General features: G+C 48.2%; 4 protein-coding genes and 1 long non-coding RNA gene across 11 annotated transcripts; 2 read left to right on the forward strand and 3 right to left on the reverse strand.

Moving 5' to 3' along the window:
- Positions 1-35: 35 nt before the first annotated feature.
- TM9SF1 (transmembrane 9 superfamily member 1) lies at positions 36-6753 on the reverse strand. Of its 3 annotated transcripts, none has more exons than XM_080664096.1 (6): positions 6376-6753; positions 5714-6075; positions 3763-4384; positions 3292-3477; positions 1452-1725; positions 36-676 (listed from the first exon to the last, which is right to left on the reverse strand). In XM_080664096.1, the coding sequence occupies exons 2-6, from the start codon at positions 6056-6058 to the stop codon at positions 283-285; spliced, it is 1821 nt and encodes a 606-aa protein (XP_080520222.1). In that variant the 5' UTR covers positions 6059-6075; positions 6376-6753; the 3' UTR covers positions 36-282. The 3 variants fall into 3 exon arrangements, with proteins under 3 accessions (XP_080520222.1, XP_080520223.1, XP_080520224.1); XM_080664097.1 differs by having other exon boundaries at positions 6413-6724; XM_080664098.1 differs by having other exon boundaries at positions 6541-6654.
- A 33-nt stretch (positions 6754-6786) lies between these two features.
- LOC308246292 lies at positions 6787-11205 on the forward strand. The gene is made up of 3 exons (XR_013960391.1): positions 6787-7372; positions 7469-7653; positions 11059-11205. It is a non-coding gene; the product is annotated as an uncharacterized lncRNA (long non-coding RNA).
- An 851-nt stretch (positions 11206-12056) lies between these two features.
- On the forward strand, positions 12057-14181 carry TSSK4 (testis specific serine kinase 4; the record flags this gene model as incomplete). Its single annotated transcript, XM_080651025.1, has 4 exons — positions 12057-12281; positions 12593-12807; positions 13184-13565; positions 13999-14181. 4 exons carry the CDS (start codon positions 12057-12059, stop codon positions 14179-14181), a joined length of 1005 nt encoding a protein of 334 aa, XP_080507151.1.
- Positions 14182-17282: 3101 nt separating this feature from the next.
- On the reverse strand, positions 17283-20929 carry CHMP4A (charged multivesicular body protein 4A). The gene is made up of 6 exons (XM_080670581.1): positions 20753-20929; positions 19318-19467; positions 19054-19231; positions 18314-18428; positions 18018-18153; positions 17283-17598 (listed from the first exon to the last, which is right to left on the reverse strand). Exons 1-6 carry the CDS (start codon positions 20856-20858, stop codon positions 17540-17542), a joined length of 744 nt encoding a protein of 247 aa, XP_080526707.1. The 5' UTR covers positions 20859-20929; the 3' UTR covers positions 17283-17539.
- On the reverse strand, positions 19452-23704 carry LOC308249328 (magnesium-dependent phosphatase 1). 5 transcript variants are annotated; one of them, XR_013960710.1, is made up of 7 exons: positions 23571-23704; positions 23394-23454; positions 23214-23324; positions 22627-22734; positions 22443-22528; positions 22196-22354; positions 19452-19467 (listed from the first exon to the last, which is right to left on the reverse strand). XR_013960710.1 is itself a non-coding variant. In XM_080670595.1 (7 exons), the coding sequence occupies exons 1-6, from the start codon at positions 23605-23607 to the stop codon at positions 22210-22212; spliced, it is 558 nt and encodes a 185-aa protein (XP_080526721.1). In that variant the 5' UTR covers positions 23608-23704; the 3' UTR covers positions 19452-19467; positions 22196-22209. The 5 variants fall into 5 exon arrangements, 4 of the variants coding, with proteins under 4 accessions (XP_080526721.1, XP_080526723.1, XP_080526722.1 ...); XM_080670595.1 differs by having other exon boundaries at positions 22433-22528; XM_080670597.1 differs by lacking the exon at positions 19452-19467 and having other exon boundaries at positions 22148-22354.
- Positions 23705-24272: the final 568 nt, after the last annotated feature.

A 24272-nucleotide genomic window follows, 5' to 3' on the forward strand; every position in this document is an offset into this window, starting at 1 on the left:
AGACCAAACCCTCCAACTACAGGATCCTTTTTCTTAATAAATTTTATTTTGATAATTGTAAAAAGAAAAATCAGGACCAAAACCAAAGGCAACTTAAAAAGTTCAAATATATACTTCTTATATGATAGAGATTTATAATTTCCGGAACTTCCCGGGGAAGGGAGGCCCAAAGGGCAAAGGGAAAAGCAATGCCATCACACAATTCAGTCAGTCAGGGGAGATGTTGGTAAGAAATAAACGAAGCGTGAAGAAAGGGAGAGAAGAGCAGTTTGCCACCCAAAACTAGTCCATTTTGAGGTTAACATAGATATAACGGATGAACTTTAGGGAAGAAAAAAAGGAGATGGTGCCCAGCATGAGGAAGAAGATGTAACCAGTGAGTAAGGAGTAGCCAAAGAACTCCACTGTCTGTACCGGCCCTGACATGTTGGAGCGCCTGGCATAGTAGAAGACTGAGTAGAGGAAGATGAAGAGCCCAGTGGAGCCAACACTCAGTACAGATCGCCACCACCAGCGGTAATCCTCCCCTGACAACTGGAAGTAGGTGAGCGCAATGGAGATGCAAGCCCCCACACTCAGCAGGATGGCAAAGACAAAGAAGAGGATGCCATACAAAGTGTACTGCTCCCGACCCCATACTGTGGCAAAGATGTAGTACAGCTCCACAGAGATGGCACTGTGAAGAGAAGAGACAAGACACTGCATTAAAGGGCTGTGCACTGCCAGCACAGTGGCCAGGCCAAAAGCTAGCCATCACCCCTCCATGTTACCACGTCACTTGTGGCAATTGGGTCCATTGTTGGGGATTCTTTTACCTATGATCAGCTGCTTTCATTTTAAGAACATTTTTGATAGGTTGAGAGCAGGGATCTTGACTGTTTTATTTTCCATTGTATTATCTACCCACCACTAAGAGGTACTCAACAAATTGAATGAGTAATCAAATGGGCTTTAACTCACATAGCATTTGCAAACACTAAAGTCAGAAATCAGGAAGATGGTGAAAGGAGCAATTTCTCTGGAGAGCTTTACAAGTGAGACACCTCATATTTGTACTGATTCAAACTCAGTCCTGCTTGGAGAAAGGAGGAACCCTTAAGTGATCTCTTTATGGTATAGCTGAACCAGAGATTATCACTGACATTGGGTTAGGGCAGTGGTCGGCAAACTCATTAGTCCACAGGGCCAAATATCAACAGTATAACGATTGAAATTACTTTTGAGAGCCAAATTTTTTAAACTTAAACTTCTTCTAATGCCACTTCTTCAAAATAGACTCGCCCAGGCCGTGGCAGTTTGTGGAAGAGCCACACTCAAGGGGCCAAAGAGCCGCATGTGGCTCGCGAGCCGCAGTTTGCCGACCACAGGGTTAGGGCATAGGGTGAGAGGGGAAAAGGAAAAGTTGAGGTCAGAAACCTGAAAGTGGTGGCCATAGGATAAAGGGAGGATACCTGAAAGGCAGGAAGCCTCCAACAGTCATGTGGATGAGAGTAGACTTATACCAGGGCTGAGGCGGGATTTCCCTGGCGATGTTCTTAGTGCGACAAGGTGCATCAAAGGGGTTAGCATTGTTCTTCCCGAAGATACCGCCAATGACAGTGAGCGGAAAGCCCACCAGCAGCCAAACTGTCAGAAGCAGCAGGATGGTGGTGGCTGGCAAAGCTTGTGTCGAACCATTGGCCCAATGTACTGAGTTCACCACACTCCAGGTCAGGAAGAAAGGCACTGCAAGGATAGGCCCCCAAAGAGAGGGTCAGTACTAGGAGCTACATCCCTGGGGGCATCCACTCACACTGCTCCCAGGCACATGCCACCCTTTCCTGTTCTATTTCTTGTTCCTTATCTTACCAAAACCCCTTCCCTCCCATCCATTATCATTAAGGATCAAGGCAGCTTTACATAATGATCTAAGACTGACACAAATCCACCTGCCCCCAAGGGCCTGTCTTGCTGTGGTATCAATGATTCCTAACATGAAACATTCCTGTCCTGTAGAAAGCCCTGGTTCAACCATAAATGTGATGGAATATAAATCAGGCCTTCAGCATTGGGAACATGAAAGTTTTAGAATGCAAATTACTACTGCCTTTGAAAGGTTATAATAGCTTGAAGGCTAGAGTGCGGTAGCCCACCTCAAAAATAAGAAAATTAAACCCTAGCCAGTTTGGCTCAGTGGCTAGTGTCGGCCCGTGGACTGAAGGATCCTGGGTTCGATTCTGGTCAAGGGCATGTACCTTGGTTGCAGTCTCGATCCCCATGCAGGAGGCAACCAATCGATGTGTCTCTCTCACATTGATGTTTATCTCTCCCCCTCCACTCTCTCTGAAAAATCAATGAAAAAATATCCTTAGGTGAGGATTAACAAAAAATATATTAATAATAAAATAAGAAAACTAAAAAAAAATTTGAGTACCAAAAAATAAATTCAAGAGTGTTATCTCAATGTAATAGTTGAGACTACAGGCTCTAGAGTTGGACTGCTTGGGTCTGAAACCTGGTTCACTACTTTTTAAAAATATATATATTTATTGATTTCAGAGAGGAAGGGAAAGGGAGAAAGAAACATCGATGATGAGAGAGAATTATTGATTGGCTGCCTCCTGCATGCACTCTACTGGGAATTGAGATGCAACCCGGGTATGTGCCCTTGACCAGAATCAAACCTGGAACCCTTAAGTCCACAGACTAATGCTGAGCCAAACCGGCTAGGGCTGGTTCACTACTTTTTTTTGTTAATCCTCACCAGAGGATATTCTTCCATTGATTTTTTTTTTTTTTTAGAGTGGAAGGGAGAGGAAGACACAGAGAAACATGGATCAGCTGCCTCCTGCATGCGCCTCAACCAGGGCGGGGATTGAGCCTGCAACTGAGACATGTGCCCCTGACCGAATCCAACCTGGGACCCTTGAGTCCACAGGCCAACATTCTATCAACTAAGCCAAACTGGCTAAGTCTGGTTCACTACTTTTTAGGAGTATAATCTCAGACAAGCTACTTAACCTGTCTGAAATTAAAAATGGGGGCAATATTACCTACTTCATAGAGTTATTGTGAGGCTTAAATGAGATGAAAGCATGTTGAGTACTTACCACACTGCCTAGGACATTTTAAGGGCTTCATGTTTTTAACCATGCAAAATAAATGCATTCTTGTCTTTTGAATGGTTTTCTTATTGTTTGTTTGTTTTTTGTCTTCCTATTTTCATTCCCTTGGAGCCTCTGACTCTATCCCAGGTTCCATGATGTATTCTAAATTCCTAAGTTGGCCCACCAGGGAAAGGGCAATTCTCACCAGAGAAGAGACTGGTGGTAAGGATGATGTTCCACACCCAACGCTCACCACCGATCTGCCGGTAGAAGTGGCTGGACACATAGCCAGAGATGCAGCAGGTCAAGGCATACAACAGGATGGCTGCTGAGTTAATGGCCCCATGATGGTGCACATTGAACATGCCAAGCAGCGCCATGACAATAATGCCTGCAGGGTGGTAGTGGAAAATCTGTGTTAGGTCTCACCTATCCCTCTTATGGCAATTTCATAGGAATTAGCCCCTTCTCCCAGACCCAAGACCTCCAGCAAAACACTATCTCCCAGTTCTGTTGTCCAGAAAACCCACAATTAGAATATACACATCCTTGTTAGAGTCATCTCACCCTTAGTCTGCCCCTCACCTTGGACAGATCTGCAGATTCTTTTTGAACAAACCACCTACTTGGATTTAATCCTTTAGAAATAATCACTGGTTAATTTTTATCACCTCACCAGTGCCAAGGGCCAGGAACTGGGCACCCACACCAAGCACAGCGCAGAGCAGACCACGGTATGGAGGGAAACGGAAGACATCTGTATGGATGATTTTCCAGCCGTTGTCACCTTGGTCAAAGTCATCACCAGAACCTGCAGAGGTTGTCTCCTCATCCAAGTTGTACCGAGCCAGGTCATTCCGAAGCACACGCATGAGAATGACAGCCACAAAACCCACCAGTAAAAACACAAGCACCATGGAATTAATGATGGATAACCAATGGATTTCCAGTGTTCGGGGAAAGAAACCACCATCATCACCACGGCGCCTGTCACTCCGATGCTCCACTGAAGTCTCAGACCAGCGCACACTGTAAGTGTGGGTGAGGCCTAGGAACTCATCAGGTCGTAACCCGTCTAAACTGTGGGGCTTGACGTCCCGCACTGAGACATTGGCAAATATAATTCGATCTCCATGGAATTCCAGGTGAAAATCCAAATGGGTCCAGAGTCCTATCTTGTGGCTGTGAGGCAGGAAGCCACTCTCCTCCATGTAGCCCACAAAGCCACGGAGTGGTAAGTCGTCCACCACAAATTCAAAATAGTACAATTCCTCGATGGCCTGGCGCAGCTGTTCCACCTACAAAGAGCAAGTCAGGAATCAGACAAGACCTCCCTAGCACAGGGTTAGAGAAGGGTTTTTCAACTTTGGCACTATTGACATTTGGGGCTGAATAATTCTTTGTTGTTGGATGATGTAAGATACATCATTCCTGGCTTCTTCTCACTAGAGTAACATTCCTCAGTAATGACAATCAAAAATATCTCCAGCCCTAACCGGTTTGGCTCAGTGGATAGAGCGTTGGCCTGCGGACTGAAGGGTGTCTGGTTCAATTCCGGTCAAGGGCATGTACCTTGGTTGCGGGCACATCCCCAGGAGGGGGTGTGCAAGAGGCAGCTGATCGATGTTTCTCTCTCATTGATGTTTCTAACTCTCTATCCCTCTCCCTTCCTCTCTGTAAAAAATCAATAAAATATATTTTAAAAAAAATCTCCAGGCAGTGCCAAATGTCCCTTGGGAGACAAAACTGCCCCTTGTCTAGATCCACTGGGTTAGACCCAAGTATGTTGTGATTCTCCAAGAGCAAGTATGACTTGACAGGGTTAAGGCCTAGAAAAAGGAGAGAGGCAAGGTGTAAGAAGGTCTAGAGTAGATTAAGGAAAAGTATCCAAATATAAGATTTGCTAAAGAAAATGGTATGAGGGGTAATGGGGGAATAAGGATACATATGTAACACCTTAATCAATAAAGAAATTTAAAAAAAAAAGAAAATGGTATGACAGCCCTGGCTGGTGTTGCTAAATAGTTAGAGCATCACCCTACGCACCAAATGGTTCGATTCCCGGTTAAGGGCACATTCCTGGGTTGTGGTTCACGCCCTGCCCCCAATCAGGGCTTGTGTGGGAGGCAACCGGTTGGTGTGTCTCTCTCACATCAATGTTTCTCTTTCCTTCCTTTCCTCCCTCCCTTCCAGTCTCTGAAAAGCAATGGAAAAACATACCTAGTGAGGATTAACAAAAAGAAAGAAAATAGCATGACAGGGAAGTTAAGAGTGTAAAGGAGCCAATTATGGAAGGGCCGAAAGGTAAGTATGGACGGAAATAACTATGTAGTAGTGATAGTTGGGAGCTTACTACCAGAGAGAAGCTTGAGTCAGGAGCCCTGGGCTCTAATATCAGCTCTGCAATTCGCTATCCATGTAGTCTTGAAAAAGTCACCTCTGAGCAAAGTACTATGTTTCTTCATTAATTGAATGCAAATAATACCACCTGCCCTGCCTGTCACATGGGGTTGTAGTTAAAATCAAGTCAGATCTTTCCATAAAGATGCTTTGAAAACCATAAATATGATGCACTGTTATTAGTCCCTGGGAGGGAGGGCTAAGTTCTAGACAATGCAGAGACTGACCTGTGCAGAACTGAGCTGCATGTGGCACAGAATTCTCTTTTCCACATTCTCCCGAAAGCGAATCTCATACAAAGACTCAGCCATTCTGTCACCATCCAGCACTTCACCCAGGCTAAGGCTTTTGTGCCGTATCTTCTCAGGGCAGCAGACTGGAAGCTGATAGTAGTGGTAAGTCTCCTGAGGGTTATGGTAGGGTCCCACTTTGTTGACATACAGAATGACAGGGTCGCCGGCTTTGTAGTGTGTCACACCTGCCACCCCTGGCTCATGGCTTGTGCTCAGCAGCAGCATCAGGAGTGGCAACCACTGGCAGTTCCAACTTCTAGGGGGCCCTAGGACTGTCATCCTTAAGGCAGTGGAACCTGTTTGGGAGAGTGCTGAGGTTATGGAAACCAGCAATCAACTCATGACGCCCCAAGTCAAGCCTTTCAATTGAGTGACGCTCAATGATTGCAATTCCTCTCATTGGCATATCTGACCTTCTCTCAGAAAGCCATCTCCTGATCCCCTACACCACACCATGTTCCTGTCCCAAAGGCTGGCTGCACCTCTGCTCTCTTGTCCTCAACCCGGAGTTCCCTCCACCTCCCGCAGCCCACCTGCTCCAGGCTCCCCCCGCGCGCCCCAGCCCGTTGCCATGACAACGCCACGAGGCCTCGCACCTCCAGCACCTTCCCGCCGCAGTCCCGGGGTCCTCACCGCGCGGGAAGGGCTGGCCGAGGCGGCGCCAGAAGCCTCAGCGGCCCCGTAGCTGCCCTTGGGTTCCCGCTGGGGTCTGCCCCAGAGCTGCGCGCTCGCGGCGGCCTGCTGAGGACCTGGGGACAGACCTCCATGGGGTTGGCCGCCGCTGTGCCTGATCGTAGCGACTGCAGTCACACCACGTGGGACCCCGCACTCGGCTCATTGAAGTGCTCGCTCATGAGCTTTGTGAAGCGGCAGATCCGGCCCATCTCTGGAGACCGCTCAAGGCTCAGCCTGCCTCTCCCTGGGCGGGGGGCCCTCCTGGCGATCGGGAGAGCAGCCCAAGACACGTCAGTCTTACCACTTCCGTTCTCACCCGCGGGGACCTCAGCCCGGCTGGGAGCTTCTTCCTAGATGTTAAAGGGGACTGGGGCCCCGCTGACGGTTTCCTGAGCAGGGCTGCGGACCGGGTCTGGCTATCTAGATAAAGACGCCTTTTCGGGAAAAGAGTCGTCGCCGGGCTGCCCTCCTGTCCCCGGGAAGGTTTTGGGCGGAGGCCTTGAGAGCAGTTCCGCGTGCGCGCCCAGTGACTGTCCAGGACGTGGAACCCGGGCGGCGGCCGTGCCCACACCTAGTGGACGACCCGAAGCGTTTGCCGGCTGCTCCAATGGCATTTCGCCACCGACTGCTGAGGCCTAGACCTGAGCGGTTCATGGCCCCCAACCCGGGCCTGGTGAGGCTTTGGACACAGCCCACACAGGGTCCTAGAGCCTGGATCTCACCTCCCTCCTCCCCGTCATGAATGGCCTGTCTTCCCGAGGCTGTATTGGAGGCCCCTTGGCCGTGTGATGACCGTTCATGACTGACGATAGGCTAGCGGCTAGCCTGAGCGGGGGCTGGTGTAGAGGCACACAGAGAGGGTGTCTGCCGGTTCACCCTGTGAATTGGGCAGTCTGACAGGATTATTGTTAATTGCAGGTAAAGAATCTTGCCATGCGTTCGTCTCTTTTCTGTTTTTTTGTCCTTATTTATCTATGTATATGTATTTGAACTGCTCTTAATTTTGTATTGCAGATTATTCAAGGGTATCTACCTTTAAGGGCATTTTTCTGGAGATCAGGCCCAGAGGCAGTGACTTTCCTTTGGCCACCTGGGAGCAACATGTAAAGAAGCTGAAAGTTACAAGTGGCTTCTGGCCTGAAAAGTCCTTCATTTACTTACATCTGCTCTCTCTGACCCAGCCCTCCTTTCTGCAGGAGGTGAGGTTCCAGGAAGTAGGGGGTTGCGTTTTTTAGAAAATGAATCTTGCAGTTAGAAAAGTAGCTTAAGCCCTAGCCTGTTTGGCTTGGTGGATACAGCTTCGGCCTGTGGACGGCAGGGTCCCGGGTTTGATTCAGTTCAAGGGCACAAGCCCGGGTTATGGCTCCATCCTCAGTAGGCGGCGCGCAGGAGGCAGCCGATCAATGATTCTCTCTCATCATTGATGTTTCTATCTCTTTCTTCCTCTCCCTTTCTGAAATAAGTAAAAAAAAGTAAAAAGGTTTGGTTTTTATTTGTGTTTTGTTTGTTTGTTTTTTAAGTAGCTTAAGTGGCTTTGGAAGAGGTTTTTTTTTTTTTTTTTTTTTTTTAAAGACAGGATCTGACACGACCAGATTAGGGTGAGGGGAGTGAGGTAAGTCATCCCAGTGCAGGGTTGGATCTTGTCTCTGTTTTATTTTGTTTTTTGTTTTTTTTAAAAAAATGTATTTTATTGATTTTTTACAGAGAGAAAGGAAGAGGGATAGAGAGTTAGAAACATCGATCAGCTGCCTCCTGCACACCTCCTACTGGGGATGTGCCCGCAACCAAGGTACATGCCCTTGACCGGAATCGCACCTGGGACCTTTCATTCCGCAGGCTGATGCTCTATCCACTGAGCCAAACCGGTTTCGGCGAGTTTTTGAGTTTTTAAGCAACAACCATCTCTAAAGCCAGAAACCTGGGCCTCACCATCTCCCTCCCCACCCACCAGATCAATGCCACTAAATCCCTTCTGCTTATTTCACGAATATCTTCCAAATACCTGCTCTCCCTGGCTGTCTTGATTCAGGCCCACTGTCTCACCTAAATTACCATGACAGCAGCTTATTAAAAACATAGATATCTGGGTACCACCAAATCAGGATTTTGGAGGAGTGGGCATCACTATTTTTTAATAAGCTCTCATTTTGGTGCACACCAAAATTTGATCATGAGTATATAAGGTAAAGTCAAAAAAGCTTGGCATGGCCTGGCTGGCATAGCTCAGTGGCTGAGCTTTGACCTATGAGCCAGGAGGTCATGGTTTGATTCCCAGTCGGCATAGGCCCAGGTTGCCGGCTCAATCCCCAATAGTGGGGGCATTCAGGAGGCAGCTGATCAATGATTCTCATCATTGATGTTTCTATCTCTCCCTCTCCTTTCCTCTCTGAAATCAATAAAAATATATTAAAAACAAAAAAAGCTTGGCATGTAAGGTCACTCGGACCTGGGCCTTAATTGTTTTTTTAGGTACATTCTTCCCCTTCTGTAATCCTATCCTGTATTCAAGTTAAAGTTCTTTTTTCTTTTTTATTAATTTTCGAGAGAGGAAGGGAGAGATACATTGATTTGTTGTTCCACTTATTTATGCATTTATTGGTTGCTTCTTGTATGTGTCCTGATCTGAGATAGAACTGGCAACAGTGGCGTTTTGGGATGATGCTCTAACCAACTGCTATCTGGCCAGGGCTCATGTTGAAATTCTAAATGTCGTTCTCTCAAGCCTGCAAGCCTCATGTGGTTCCTTCTGCCTCAACTGCCCAATCTACCATTCCTTACCTGCCTGGAGACTTTTGAACAGTGCAAGCACCATCTTCTCTATAAAGCCTTCCCTTGCATCTCCTTCCATGCTTTGTTTGTAGCACTTTATCTCACTGTACTGTTATTTCTTATGTGTGTCTCCCTTGTTAATTGCTAACTCCTTACAGAAATTTATCCATTTCGGTATCCTCTGGACCTAGCAGTGTTTTTGTCAATAGTAGGTAGCTTAATACACGTTCTTCAAATGAAGTGGGTAACTCCCCTCCACCCCTGCCTCCTTACCACAGTGCCCTGGACAATGCTCATCTTGATAGATTGAAGATATGTAGGTCAGGTTGTCAATAAATGGGAATTTATCAATAGCCTATGGCATAATCTGTTAATGAAGTTTTTGTTTTATTTTGGAGGATGGAAGATAAAAGACATCTGATTCTTCCCTTGGTTTTTCCTCTGCATGCCCCCGTTCCCTCCCCGCAAATCTTAAAGCCAGACAACCCCTTTATGACCACAACCTCTTGTCCTGGCATTCCCACCAAATTTGTTCTTTCATTTCACTGAGACCTAGAACCCCTACCCCTACCTCTTTGGCTTTTTTCTGTCTTGTTTTCCAACCCATGCAGCTTAGATTCTGCATTCCATCATTTCAGCCACATTCTTGTCTGTATTTTGTTTGTTTTTTTAAATATATTTATTGATTTCAGAGAGGAAGGGAGAGGGAGAGATAGAAACATCAATGATGAGAATCATTGATCAGCTGCCTCCTGCATGGCCCCCACTGGGGATCGAACCCAGGACCCTTCAGTCCGCAGGCCGATGCTTTATCTACTGAGCCAAACCAGCTAGGGCTGCAATCAATTTTTAAAAAATAAAATTAAAAACATAGGCAAGCCCTAACTGGTTTGGCTCAATGGATAGAGCGTTGGTCTGTGGACTAAAGGGTCCTGGGTTCAATTCTGATCAAGGGCACATGCCTGGGTTGTGGGCTCAATCCCCAGTGGAGGGCCATGCAGGAGGCAGCCGATCAATGATTCTCATCATTGATGTTTCTACCTCTCCCTCTCCCTTCCTCTCTGAAATCAATAAAAATATATTTTTTAAAAAAGAATTTGTACTTGATCCTAAGGAGAATGGGAACATATTAAATTGTTTTAAATGGGCCTAGCTGGTGTGGCTTAGCAGTTGAGCATTGACCTAGGAACCTAGAGGTCCCTGGTTTGATTCTGGGTCAGGTCACATACTGGGGTTGTGGGCTCGATGCCCAGTAGGGGTTGTGCAGGAGGCAGCTGATTGATGATTTTCATCATTGATGTCTTATCTCTCTCCCTTTCTCTCTGCAATCAATAAAAATATATTTTAAGAAATTGTTTTAGCCCTAACCGGTTTGGCTCAGTGGATAGAGCGTTGGCCTGCGGACTCAAGGGTCACAGGTTCGATTCCGGTCAAGGGCATGTACCTTGGTTGCGTGCACATCCCCAGTAGCGGGTGTGCAGGAGGCAGCTGATCGATGTCTGTCTCTCATTGATGTTTCTAACTCTATCCTCCCTTACTCTCTGTAAAAAATCAATAAAATATATTTTTTTTAAAAAAGAAATTGTTTTAAATGGAATTAAATCAGGTTTATGCTTTGGACTTTAGGGTGAAGTAGAGTTTAGGGTCATGGAAGGCCAGATAATGCATTTCAGGGTTAAGAGGTGGAGTCTACTTCTCCACACCTTCTGAGTGATCCTTGTAACCTTGTAATTGTCTTTACTCTTATAAAGGTATTGAAGTGATGCTTTGTGATTTTAGAGCCTAGCCTTAATTGGTCATGCAACTTGTGATTTTTTTTTTCTCTTGAAATTCAGTGTCACTGTGTGAGGGAACTCAAGCTAGTCTGCTGGATAATGAGACCATATGAAACAGAAACAAACCATCCCAGCTGAGGTGAGATCACCAGATGAAACACCCAACTAAGTCTAGCTCAATTTGCAAAAATAAAGTTGTTTTAAGCCAAAAACAGAAAAATATATGAATTTTAAAGTTAGCTTCTTTAGAATTGCATCTACAATACCTTTCAATTCTCGTTAATATTCTCACACTCATTGCCCTAGCCAGTTTGGCTCAGTGGATAGAGTGTCGGCCTGAGCACTAAAAGGTCCCAGGTTCGATTCCTGCCAAGGGCACCAGCCTGGGTTGCAGGCTTGATCCTTCCCCCCCGCCCCCCCCCCCCCCGCCCCAGTAGGGGGCGTGCAGTAGACAGCCAATCAGTGATTCTCATCATTGATGTTTCTCTCCTTTCCTCTCTGAAATCAATTTTTTTTTAAAAAAATCCTCATACTCATGTGTTTTTCACGCTGGATATAAAATCTGGGAGCACAGGGTCTACTAGCCTTGTTGCTTATTTTATCTCAGTACTCAGCACACTGCCTGGCACATAGTAGATGCTCAATAAAAATGAATGGTTGAAGTGACCATATCTATGGAGGGAGTCTCACCAGATTGTGAAGGTGCTCCAGGAATGGGTATGTTCCAAACCACTTCATTCTCAAGCCTTGTGGCCAGTGGTGAATAGAAGGTGAATTGTGATGTGTGCGGAACATGGGACCTTGGGGAATTCCATAATCAAGAGGAGAATGAGTAACAACAGCTAGTGGAGACAAAGAATTACTTCTCCCTTTCCCCCCTCCATGTTCCCAGTAGACAGCTGAACCCAGCATCCCAGATTTGTGTGACTACACAGGCAAGCTTTTGGAGACTAACTTCACTTTGGTACCCTAGGCCTTAGTGGCTCAAGGTGTTGGTTTTCTGAGCAGACAGGAGGCTCTTAAGTAGAATAGCTCCCTGCTCTCAGCAAGCCCAGCACATGGGAAAGGGAGACACCCAGGAGGCAGCACCACCCACTTCAGCCTACCGCTCTGTCATGGAGGAGTACGGTTATGAAGTGGGCAAGGCCATTGGCAATGGCTCCTATGGGACAGTGTATGAAGCTTACTACACAAAGCAGAAGGTCATGGTGGCTGTCAAGATCATTTCAAAGAAGAAGGCCTCTGAGGACTATCTTAACAAGTTCCTGCCTCGTGAGATACAGGTTAGAAAGACAGGAAGAGGGAACTGGTACCAAGCTGCTTAAGGCTTCTCAGAAGAGGTATGGCTAGGAGGGGATGGGACCAGAAACCCCCAAACCAGAGCTGATATAAATTCACTCTCTTTCCACTCACTCATTCACTGCCAGCCCTCAAAAAGGGAAAGTGCAAAGCACAGGGTTTGCCCACAGGCCACCAAACCCTCTTTTGTTCCTATTGCAAAGTTCTATGAAAGAAGCCCTGAGAGAGTGGGGGGCTGGGAGCACAGCCACGGTTCTCCCTTCCCAGGTTTGATGGGTCCCTCTTCTGGGGCCAGGTAATGAAGGTCCTGCGGCACAAGAACCTCATCAACTTTTACCAGGCCATCGAGACCACGTCCCGTGTGTACATAATTCTGGAGCTGGCTCAGGGCGGCGATGTCCTTGAATGGGTCCAGCGCTACGGGGCCTGCTCTGAGCCCCTTGCGGGCAAGTGGTTCTCCCAGATGACCCTGGGCATCGCCTACCTGCACAGCAAGGGCATCGTGCACCGGTGAGTGTGCTGCCACCCGGACTGGGGCCTTTGGGCTCTCAAGGGGGTTTTATGCACATTTCTGCCCTGTTTTTTCTTCCTTTGACCTCCCTTCTCAGTATCCAGGCCCATTCATCCATATTTTTTAGTCAGCTGGTCAAGAACATTTATTAAGTACCCACTGTGAGTAAAGCACTTTATGAAATGGTGAGCTCTCAGGGGTCCTCAGATACCACCCTCTTTCCTCTTTGGGTTCTGCTCACAACTTCATGGCTTTCCTTCTCTTTGTTTTCTCACAATGGCATCTCTCTGCCACTATGCCTTTCCTCATCTCTAGCCTCTGACCTCTGGCCCTTCAGTTCTGAGTCTAATACTAAGTCCTCTCCCTGACCCCCAGCTTTTCTGCTCCTTATAGGGACTTAAAGTTGGAGAACTTATTGCTGGACAAGCGGGAGAATGTGAAGATATCAGACTTTGGCTTCGCCAAGATGGTACCTTCTAACCATTCTGTGCGTAATAGCCCTTCTTTACACCAAAGGAACTGTTTTACCCACCTCAGCCAGACCTACTGTGGCAGCTTTGCTTATGCCTGCCCAGAGATCTTGTTAGGCTTACCCTACAACCCTTTCCTGTCTGACACCTGGAGCATGGGCGTCATCCTCTACACTCTACTGGTTGCCCGTCTGCCCTTTGATGACACCAATCTCAAGAAGCTGCTGAAAGAGACTCAGAAGGAGGTCACTTTTCCACCTAATTTGTCCATCTCCCAGGAGTGCAAGGTGCTGGCTCCCCCAATAGTACTGAGGACTCAGGGATGACCCACAGGGAGGGAACCCAACCTAGGCTTCCCAACCCTGGAGAAGGCTCTTCCCTACCAGAGCCATCTTGCACTCTAGCCCCTGCCCTAGAATAGTGGGAAGGACTTAAAGGGCCAACCACTGGGCTCGCACCTTAGATGTGAGTGGTGAGCAGGATGCACCTAACATTTTAGGCCAGAAGAGGATTATGCAAGGGACCCCCGGCCCAATGAATCCATCCTTCTCTTCCCCTCCAGGGAGTTAAAGGCCTGGTTCTTCAGGATAAAATCAGGGCCAGAGCCCCTTCCATCAGAGTGGTGTGATGGGCTATCATGCTTCTTTCTTAGGTCCCCAGTTCATTGCCTGTGTGGCATAATGGGAGGCTCAGCCAAGATCCCTCTCTCCCCTGCCTTAGAACCTGGTCTTCCAGACGCTACGTCAAGCCACCAAGCGTGCCACCATCCTGGACATCATCAAGGATCCATGGGTGCTCAAGTTCCAGCCTGAGCAACCCACCCATGAGATCAGGCTGCTTGAGGCCATGTGCCAGCCGCTCAGCACGGCGAATCGTCGCCCATCCTTGGAAATCAATATCTGAAAGTGGCTGAGGCAGGGGTTGAGAGAGGAGCAAAGCAGGAAGGGTCTGGGGCAAAAATCTTTTATACCAAAAATAAATCTAATTCTGATTTAGTTTCATCAGTTGGGGTCAAAGATATTCTTTCCTCAGGGAATCTTAGCAGGGAACACTGCTGAGGGTAAGAGGTAGATTTCTGCCCAGAGCCTGTGACTAGTAATCTTGACAGCTGTTAAGTCCACATTGTCATTCACAGTGTAGTTCATATTTGGCTTATGGGGGAGGGGGTGCTCAGATGAAAACGTGCTTTAGGGAAGCTTCATTATTCTGGCTAAGTACATGTTCACTATTTTACATTTCTTTGCACTTTAAATGGTCAAGTCATAGGGTAGAGGCCCTGGTTGCTCTGGTCATGGCTCTGCCTCTGTCTATAGTCTAAAGCAGTGGTTCTCAACCTTTGTAATGCTGCGACCCTTTAATACAGTTCCTCATGTTGTGGTGACCCCCAACCATAAAATTATTTTCGTTGCTACTTCATAACTGTAATTTTGCTACTGTTATGAATCGTAATGTAAATATCTGTGTTTTCCCATGGTCTTAGGCTCTACAGCAACAGTTCTCAACCTGTGGGTTGCGACCCACAGGTTGAGAACCGCTAGCAGGGTTGCCTAAGACCATCGGAAAACACAGATATTTACATTACGATTCATAACAGTAGCAAAATTACAGTTATGAAGTAGCAACGAAAATAATTTTATGGTTGGGGGTCACCACAACATGAGGAACTGTATTAAAGGGTCGCAGCATTAAAAAGGTTGAGAACCACTGGTCTAAAGGGACAGCATTGTTTGTTCTTTTATTTGTTTTAAAATATATTTTATTGATTTTTTTGCAGAGAGGAAGGGAGAGGGATAGAGAGTTAGAAACATCGATCAGCTGCCTCTTGCACACCCCCTACTGGGGATGTGCCCGCAACCAAGGTACATGCCCTTGACCGGAATCGAACCTGGGACCCTTCAGTCCGCAGGCCAACGCTCTATCCACTGAGCCAAACCGGTTTCGGCTGTTCTTTTAGAAATGGGTTATCAAGCCTGGCCAGCGGTGCTCAGTGGTTGGAGGTCACAGTTCAATTACAGGTCGGGGCACATGTCTGGGCTGCCAGCTCAATCCCCAGTAGGGGGCAGCCGATCAATGATTCTCTCTCATCATTGATGTTTCTCTCTCTCCCTCCCTCTCTGAAAGCAATACAAATGTATTTTTTTAAAAAAGAAAAGAAATGGTTATCAGGATATATGAAGTATCTTGTTCCTTGTCGCTCCTCTAAATTCACTATTGAAACAACCCTAGTGTATCATAGCCCCATACACTATTGCTCCTAGACAGAAAAGCGTTCAAGTCTACTAACTATGGGTTCTGGATAAAGGAAAGCTACTTGCCCCTTTATCCCTGTATTCTCCCTCCCTATCCTATCTAATAAATCCTATCTAATAAAGATGGAATATGCTAATTGACCATCACTCCATCACAAAGATGGCTGCACCCACAGCTAAGGCCAAGTTCCCATAAGGAGCCTTAACGAGCAATCAGCAGGGACCTGAGGCTACGCCCTCCCCCGCCCCCATGGGGCTTGACAGGGGACCTCAGGCCATGCCCCCCGCCTGGCAGGGCTTGACAGGGGACCTCAAGGTGCTCTTCCAGTCCTGGTGCTGGGCTAGGGGACCTCAGGCTGCTCCCCACGCCCCAGCGCCAGGCCAGGGGACCTCAGGCTGTGCCCCCCACAGGTGGGGCTTGACAGGGGACTTCAAGCCCTGCCCGCCACCCTGGCACCAGGCCAGGGGACCTCAGACTGCACCACCCACCCAGGTGGGGCTTGACAGGGGACCTCAGGCCGCGCCTCCCGCCTGGGCACCAGGCCGGGGGACCTCAGGCTTTGCCCCCTGCCCTGGTGCCCAGCCGGGAGACCTCAGGTAGCGAACCCCGCCCCGGCGCCAGGCCAGGGGACCTGAGGCCACGCCCCCCACCTGGCGGGGCTTGATGGGAGACCTCAAGGTGCGCTTCCTGTCCTGGTGCTGGGCTAGGGGACCTCAGGCTGCTCCCCCCGCCCCAGCACCAGGCCAGGGGACCTGAGGCTGGGACCCCCTGCCTGGCGGGGCTTGACAGGGGACCTCAAGGTGCACCCCCAATGCTGGGTCCGGGGAACTCAGGCCACGCCCCCCACCCAGCGGGGCTTGATGGGGGACCTGAGGCTGTGCCCCCCTCCCGGTGCTGGGCTGGGGGACCTGAGGCTGTGCGCCCCCCCCACCCCCGCCTGGCGGGGCTTGACGGGGGACCTCAGGCCATGCCCCCCACCCAGCAGGGCTTGCTTGACAGGGGATCTCAGGCCGTGTCCCCCACCTGGTGGGGCTTGACGGGAGACCTCAAGGCACACTCCCGCCCCGGTCTGGGCTGGGGGACCTCAGGCCATGCCCCCCGTCCTGGCACCGGGCCAAGGGATCTGAGGCTACGTTCCCCTGCCTGGTGGGCTTGACAAGGGTGGGACTGGCCAGGTCTGGATCTAGCCCAATGGAGTGGGGGGGCACGGCTGGGTCTGGGTCTCACACGATTTTGAGGTGCATGTGGGTGGGCGGGGACTTGACTCTGGGTCCCATGGTGCGCCCCAGACTCTGATAGGAGGAAGGTTTTCATATACATTTTACTAATTTTCTTTCATCTCTGACACTTCTATTTTAGAGAAAGGGCAAATAGCAATATTAAATTATTTCCTCTAATTCCCTTTTAATGTGCACGAATTTCGTGCATCAGGCCACTAGTCATTAATAATGGGCTTTGCAAAAGGAAATGGGTAGTAAATCATGGGGCTGTCTTGTCAGACGCTGACTGGGGGAAAGTGATGAGGGAAGATGCAGAGAAAGCTCCAGTTCTAAGATAAGCAATAGATGGCAGTTTCCTCAACCACAGCTCTAGCAACTCTAGGACAAACCAACTTGAAAGATGAACCTAGTAGGTAAGATATTGGAAACATTTATTCTGTGTTCCAATGCCCCTTCATTATTCCTGTTATTATTCATTGCCTGAAACAGCTCCAACTTTCAGGTGTAGACAAGGCAGTATAAGCACTAGGATTCCATCTGCCCAATTTTATTGAAGATAAGGGCACTGTAACTGCTATCAAAGAGAAGGGAGCCCAGGGACTCCTCCCGCACCAAGATCCTTCTTCGGAGTTGAGCCAGGGATTGGAGGGCAACAGACCCTTTCTCTGGCAGGGCTATACCACCACCCTCAGCAGGGCCTCCCAAAAAGGCTATGTTCCTTTAGCTCAGCACTTGGCACTTAAGGAAAAGAGATCAATGAAGGCAGCATCAGGAAGATAAGCCCAGACTCATCAGGATACCCACTGAGCCAACTGCTGTAGTGCTTCTTCATCTTCATCCACTTTGGGAGCTTTGGGGACAAGGATATCCAGAGAAAGACGTGTTAAAGCCTCAGTATCTTCCAATCACCCCTTGCTACAGCACTCAGAATCTGCTGAATTCACTCTCCCCAGCAAAGAACCTAAAGATTTGGTACTTCTGCTTGCTGGGCTGCTGCTAATCCTGTATCTTTGTGCAAATTTTTAAAAGGTGCCTGTTTTGCACAGCATCTGTAGCCCTACACCAGGGCACACAGTTTGCTGAGTGGAGCACAGACTGGATTTTAGTCCCCATTCCCCTTTAGCCAGGTGCCCTTACAACAACAACCTGTGCAACTTTAGCAGCAGCGCTTTCTGCCTGGTTCCTTTAAGGCAGGATGGATGAGGAAATCTCTCCCCATATCTATCCCACCCTCTCAAGTCCTTGAGACATCAGAACAGCCCTGGGTACCTGGCCCTGCAGGCAGATGTGTAGAGGGTACACTGGGAAGTTTGACTGGGGGTTCTTCCTCCTTGTCGCCCACATGTAACAACTCCCGAGCCAATTCCTCCTGTTCTAGGTCCTCTAGTTCCGCCAACAGTTCATCCTAGATAGGGAATGACAAGATTCAAGACAAAGAAAGGAAACTTTTGCTTCTGAAAACATACCATGTTCCCCTCTAAACTTGCCCCCCAATTCTCTTGGACATTGTTTTTGGCTGGTCCCATGCTTTCTCCAAGACTTCCTGACCCCTCATTCCCAATCACCTCATCCACATCATCTGCAAAGCCCACAGGCCGAGAAATAGCATCAGAAATCTGCTGGGCCACCTCCTGTTGTTCTGTGATGTTGGCCATCAGTTCATCCACCTTGTCAATGTCCCTGAGAAGATATATAGCCAAGAAATCAGGCAACTGCCCCCCTGACTTTCTGATCTCACATGAATGAAGTCCCTTGTCTGTGGCCTCACTGATAAATCCATGGTTAGCAGATATAAGAGATCCCTGGAAAATTGTAACTAGGCAAGTTACAATGGCAAACTGAAAAATGGCAAGAATCCACATGGGAATGGGGGTGGGGCTGGGAATAGATTACACTCCCTTTTCTGAAGAATCTTTAAAAATTAGGGGAATCATTTTTCCTTGCTAGAAAGTTCTAGCCAGAAAAGAGAGATTCTTGCAAGAAGAAGGGGTGCTGACAGAGGTCTAGCCATCATAGGTGTCTATACTGTAGATTCACATTCTGAGAGCTTTTATTTATTTTTTACAGAGAGGAAGGGAGAGGGATAGAGAGTTAGAAACATCGCCTCCTGCACACTCCCTACTGGGGATGTGCCCGCAACCAAGGTACATGCCCTTGACTGGAATCGAACCTGGGACCCTTCAGTCCGCAGGCCGACGCTCTATCCACTGAGCCAAACCAGTTAGGGCATTCTGAGAGCTTTTAAAATCCAAAGCATAATATCAAGCTACTCTCCTGTGCTTGGGCCCCCTCCCCCCATACCCACATGTCCTGGTAGGCTTTCTTCATGCCATGGGCAGCAAGCTCCATAGTGCGAAGCACTTCTGCATTGGTGGTGGCATTCTCAATGGCTTCACGCTGAAACTCCAGGGTGGATAATGTCCCATCCGTTTGTGCTAGCTGCTGTTCCAATCTTTTCTTCCTCCGCAAAGCCTGTAGGGCAGCTGACCCAGCCCACACCTTGAACATCAGAGTCAGAAGCCCCTGCTTCCCACCTGGGTCCTCCCTAATGGCACCTTTCCCCTGTCACCTCTCTTATTTTTGGTCCCATGTTTCTTGGCTGTTTGTAGTTCCTGTTGAATCTTCTGTTCCAGAAACTCCTGTTTCTTGATCAGTATCTTCTCCGTTTCCTTCAGTTTCTGTATCGCCTCTTCAGGGGTTGGTCCCTTCTCCTTCTTCCCTGGAGTCCAATAGAGAAGGCCCATATTGTGTGAAGGGAAAAAATTAACCACCAATCATGGAGTGCACGGTATGTGCTAGGCACTTGGCTGTGTTATTTTAATCCCAAAATGACTCTCTACAATGAACGGACTTTACAAATGTGAAAACAGGCACAAAGACACTAATTTTTTTTTATATGAAATCACAATTAGTAAGAGATTGAGCAGTAATTGAAATGTGGCAGTATGACTTCCAAAGCCAGTATTCTTTTGCTGTCCAAGCTGCCTCTTCAAGTCATTTCCAGCCTTTAAAATTTTTTTTGTAGACTTTATTTCTTAGAGCAGTTTTAGGGTCACAGCAAAATTGAGTGGAAGGTACAGATATTTTCCATTTGCCCTTTGCTCCCACATATGCATAACCTCCCATTATCACATCCTCCACCAGAATTGTCACTTTTTATAATCACTGTTCCATTTGCTATCCTAGAAGATACCCAAGGTCCTGACACCACAGGCTTAAATGAAATGAAGTACAGGGGGACAGAGAAAAAAAATTAAAACCTGATCTCAATTTTTCCTTTCATCTTCTGCACTTCTCAGTTATTTCCATCAGCCCACAAATCTGATGGCCCTTGCCTACTTAAAATCCTTCCATACTCACTACTGCCTACAGGATAAAATCCAAAACTTTAAAAATGAGACACACAAGGTCCTCTCCAACTACACTTCCTTCTGCTTTCTTTTCCCTTTCAGTGCACATATTCGTGGAACTACTCTTCCACATAAATATCCTCTTTCCAGCTTTGTTTTGCGCACACACGCAGTTACCCCTTCCTGGGGGTATCTCAATTCTCCACTGGGCATACTTCTAGCCGTCTGGACCCCGGACACCTGCTTCTTCTATGCTTCCCTGGTTCTCACGAACATCACCAGGTAGTGCTACATTATATTGTAAATGCCAGTTTTTGCTTGTCTTCCCACATCAGATAGGAGCTTTGAGAAGGCCCCTTTCTTCGTCACCTCAGATTCCCTCTTGCCCTGCATCAGGAGAGCACAAGAGTTTTGGAAAGGACTGGAAACTGGCCGTCGGAACCTAAACCGTGGGAGCCAGCACTGCCGCCGTCCTCCACTCCGGTGCCTTCCCGGACCTAGAGTTCTTCCTTCCGAGGTGGCGGAAGTCGGGCAGGCAGCGCCTGGTGCACTGGAGGCCGTGCTAGGCCATCACCAGGATTTTCGGGAAAGCCTGTCCCCTGGGTTTCTTCCCCGTCTGTCTCCCATTCCCCTTCCCTTGTGGCCCGTGCTCACCCCTCCCGAAGAGTCGGCTGAGACCACTCATCGCCCCTGCCTCTCCTGCCTCAGCCCCACGGCGTCCTGCACACTTCCGCCTTATTTCTGGGAGCCTGCATCCCATCACTCAGAGACCCGCCTCGGCCAATCCCTTCTTGGGGCACCGCTGCGACATCAACAGGCGCCACTGCTATCACGTGACACGAGCCACCAGCCCCAAACCCGCAGGCTCGGTTCAAACAGACTGTCCAACTTATGAGGGGAGCGGGGGCGGGGCGGGGTGAGTGGGTAAGAGATCAACCAAAGGACTAGAATGCATGCATATGAGCATAACCAATGGACACGGGGTGGGGTGGAGGTGAGGGCATGTGCTGGGGGGTGGGGGCGGCCGGGGAGAGGTCAATGGGGGAAAAAGGAGACTTATGTAATACTTTAAACAGTAAAGAATTTTTTTTAAAAAAAGAAGTACAGCCGAAACCGGTTTGGCTCAGGCAGGGGTGGGCAAACTTTTTGACTCGAGGGCCACAATGGGTTCTTAAACTGGACCGGAGGGCCGGAACAAAAGCATGGATGGAGTGTTTGTGTGAACTAATAAAAATTCAAAGTAAAGGAGCGGAGGGGAGAGCAAGAGAACCGGATAGAACAGCCGGATCCGGCCCGCGGGCCGTAGTTTGCCCAAGGCTGGAATAGAGCGTCAGCCTGCTGACTGAAGGGTCCCGGGTTCGATTCTGGTCAAGGGCATGTACCTTGGTTGCGGGCACATCCCCAGTGGGGGGTGTGCAGGAGGCAGCTGATCGATGTTTCTCTCTCATTGATGTTTCTAGCTCTCTATCCCTCTCCCTTCCTCTCTGTAAAAAATCAATAAAATATATTTAAAAAAAGAAGTACAAATTAGTAGTTACAAAATAATCATGAGGATATAAAGTACAGTAAAGGGAATATAGTCAATAATATTATAATAACTATGCATGGTGTCAGGTGGGTACTTGAAATATTGGGGGGATCACTTTGTAAAGTATATAATTGTCTAACCACTATGCTGTACACATGAAACCAAAACAAAATAATATTAAATGTAAACTGTAACCAAAACTAAAATTTTAAAAATAAAAAATACACACATACACACACAAAAATAAAGCAGCTGCTTCACTTTGAAGTATTAAAAGGCTGCCCCCACCCCGCCCCAAAATAAACTGTTTCCTGTAAGGAAATGTACAGGGGACAGTGGAAGACTTAGTTCTTCATGCCCTGGACAGCTCAGGAGAGGGAATGGGGATGGGGCCAGTACGAGGGGATCAGAGTCCTGGTTTTGCCACAAGGCTGTAAGGCAGAACCTGATGCAGTCTAACCCTCACACTCTGGGTAGCCAACCCTGGTCCACACGCGAGAAAAACAAACTCCACACTGTGATAAGATTTCTTCTGTCACACAAATACACTTTATAATTTACACTTGCACCTGAAAATGCCTTCCTAGTTTTCTTGAGTTTTATGCCTCAGACGAGGCTCATTCACAGGACTGGACCTCAGGGTCCAGCGTGGGCCTTTGCAAATGTCTCTAATCCTTGAGTTAGTATTTGAAGACTCATTCCATTCTGAACATGAATGCAGGTAACACCTAGAAAGAAAAGAGATATTTATACCTAACTTCTCCTAGGAACCTTTTCTTCCCCATTTCCCAAATGGTTCTTCTCACCACTTAGTACCCAGTTTGCTGACATCTACAATATTCCGCTTCTCATCATCGAAGAAGATCATCTGGGAGAAAGGAACTCCAGTCTTCTGCTGCAGCCTGTGCAAGGCAGGGCAGGGGAGTAACCAAGTTGGCTTTAGTTCTTCCATTCTCTCTGCTCTTCTCTCCCCCTACTTCTACCCTCATCTTCCTCATACCTCTCAAAATGTGTGACCTTGCTGCCTGGATAGATTTCCCTTTGAACAAAGTATCTGACAAGGTCTAAGAGCTCCAGTAGCTGGTTGGCCCCTTCAATTTCACCTGTCCTGCAAAAAGATGTAGTAGATGCGATCAGGAGAGTGGAGGGCCAGAGCTGCAAGTGAAGTTATGTATCATCAGCGGGAAATCAACTTGCTACTTCCCCAGGATGGATGGATAGGCTTCCTAGGTTCTTATTCTACTTCAAATCCTTCCTGTCTGACATAGGTGGCGCTAAGCCAACATTTTTTTTTTTTTTGCGTGTTAAAGAGGAGGTTTATTCCGCACTAACGAGCGAGATTCATTACGGAGCGGGGTAGAAAGACCAGGATTAGAGGAGAAGGAGGAGCCAGTCGGACTGCCTCGCAGGCTGGGAGACAGCCTAAGCCAACATTTAATAAAGGCACAGGAGAAGTCATAATTTTAAAAATGTAAAATACTTACCAATTTTCCACCGCCTAAATTTTTGTAACCAAGGGGTTACACGAGAAGTCTCACGTATGCATCTGTCAACATTAGATTGACAGTTTTTTTCAGTTGTTCTTACCGTGAAGCGGCTGCCATGGGTACCCCAAGGCCTCGAAATCGATCCAGGACCTCGGGCACCTCTGGGTACAGTCGGATGGTCCTGCCCTGCCTATCTCGTACAGTTCCATCACTGGAGAAGGCGAGAATGCACTCAGCTCCAGCCCGACCCTCTGGCCCGTCCTCCCCAGCCCGCCCTCACCTGCTCTTGTGGAATGGGGGGTCTACGTGCGTGTCCACCCAGAATGGCCAGAGCGTGTAATCTGCGCGGGGAAGAAAGGGGAGGGTTCAGCCTGGAGGGGGCAGGGACTCGAGAACTGGAACTGGGGTTTGGAAAAGGAGAGCGCCCTACGAAACTCTCCGCAGTAGAGTCCCTCACCCAGATCGAAGACAGCGAGCTTAGGGAGCGGCGCCATCTCCGGCGCCCACAGGCTGCGTGCAGGGAGGCGGGGCCTTCTCTGGGGCTCAGAGACACCCTCCGGCAGCAGCCACCTCTCCAGACTGTGGCGTCGGTCAGCCTGAAGGCCGTGCAAGAGTGCCATCTGATGGTGGAGGGCGGGAAGGACAGCAGCAAGTGCCGATGCGACCGCACGCTGGACCACAGCGGTTTCTGCTTCACCCAGTCTCCCGAGATTCTACTAGAGACACCAAGGAAAGGAAGACCTTTCTTCTGGCACTGGTCCCTCATTTCACCTTACCAACTAAGACAAGTGATCCATCATAGCTTGTGTCACTCCTCACTCAACCTCTGTTCTTATCAGAGTCTTTCCATAGTATAGAGCCCAGAGCCCTCAGCAATATTCCAGCCATAAAGAATGTGGTATCTGTAAAACCTTTCAGGCCTCTCTCAAGTCAGACCCAAATGTCCAGTAGGTCCACAATAGGAGATAATTCACTCTCCTGGTTTCTACCACCCATGTCAGTAGTATGATAGATGTATAACCACCAGTTTGGGGGGAGAAACTGATTTTCATTGTTTGCCAATTACTGTAAATATTCTACCATGGCCAATTTCAAGCTACCAACATGAAGTTACTTAATATGGGGTTGTAAAGAGATGCCAATAATTAGCTCTCATGAA

The sequence above is a fragment of the Plecotus auritus genome (assembly GCF_963455305.1).
Source record: "Plecotus auritus genome assembly, chromosome: 1".
Classification (NCBI taxonomy): domain Eukaryota; kingdom Metazoa; phylum Chordata; class Mammalia; order Chiroptera; family Vespertilionidae; genus Plecotus; species Plecotus auritus.

Coding starts and splice junctions, on each gene's coding strand:
- CHMP4A (XM_080670581.1), bottom strand. CDS start 20,858: ATGGGATGCAGGCTCCCAGAAATAAGGCGGAAGTGTGCAGGACGCCGT. Junction 19,232..19,317: donor TGGGACCAAAAATAAGAGAG/GTGACAGGGGAA, acceptor GGGCTGGGTCAG/CTGCCCTACAGGCTTTGCGG. Junction 18,154..18,313: donor TTGCAGATGATGTGGATGAG/GTGATTGGGAAT, acceptor TTCCCTATCTAG/GATGAACTGTTGGCGGAACT.
- LOC308249328 (XM_080670595.1), bottom strand. CDS start 23,607: ATGGCGCCGCTCCCTAAGCTCGCTGTCTTCGATCTGG. Junction 23,325..23,393: donor CCCCCATTCCACAAGAGCAG/GTGAGGGCGGGC, acceptor CGCCTTCTCCAG/TGATGGAACTGTACGAGATA. Junction 22,735..23,213: donor CCCATGGCAGCCGCTTCACG/GTAAGAACAACT, acceptor ATCTTTTTGCAG/GACAGGTGAAATTGAAGGGG.
- TM9SF1 (XM_080664096.1), bottom strand. CDS start 6,058: ATGACAGTCCTAGGGCCCCCTAGAAGTTGGAACTGCCAGTGGTTGCCA. Junction 1,726..3,291: donor TACCACCAGTCTCTTCTCTG/GTGAGAATTGCC, acceptor CTATCCTTGCAG/TGCCTTTCTTCCTGACCTGG. Junction 677..1,451: donor GGAGGCTTCCTGCCTTTCAG/GTATCCTCCCTT, acceptor TTCTCTTCACAG/TGCCATCTCTGTGGAGCTGT.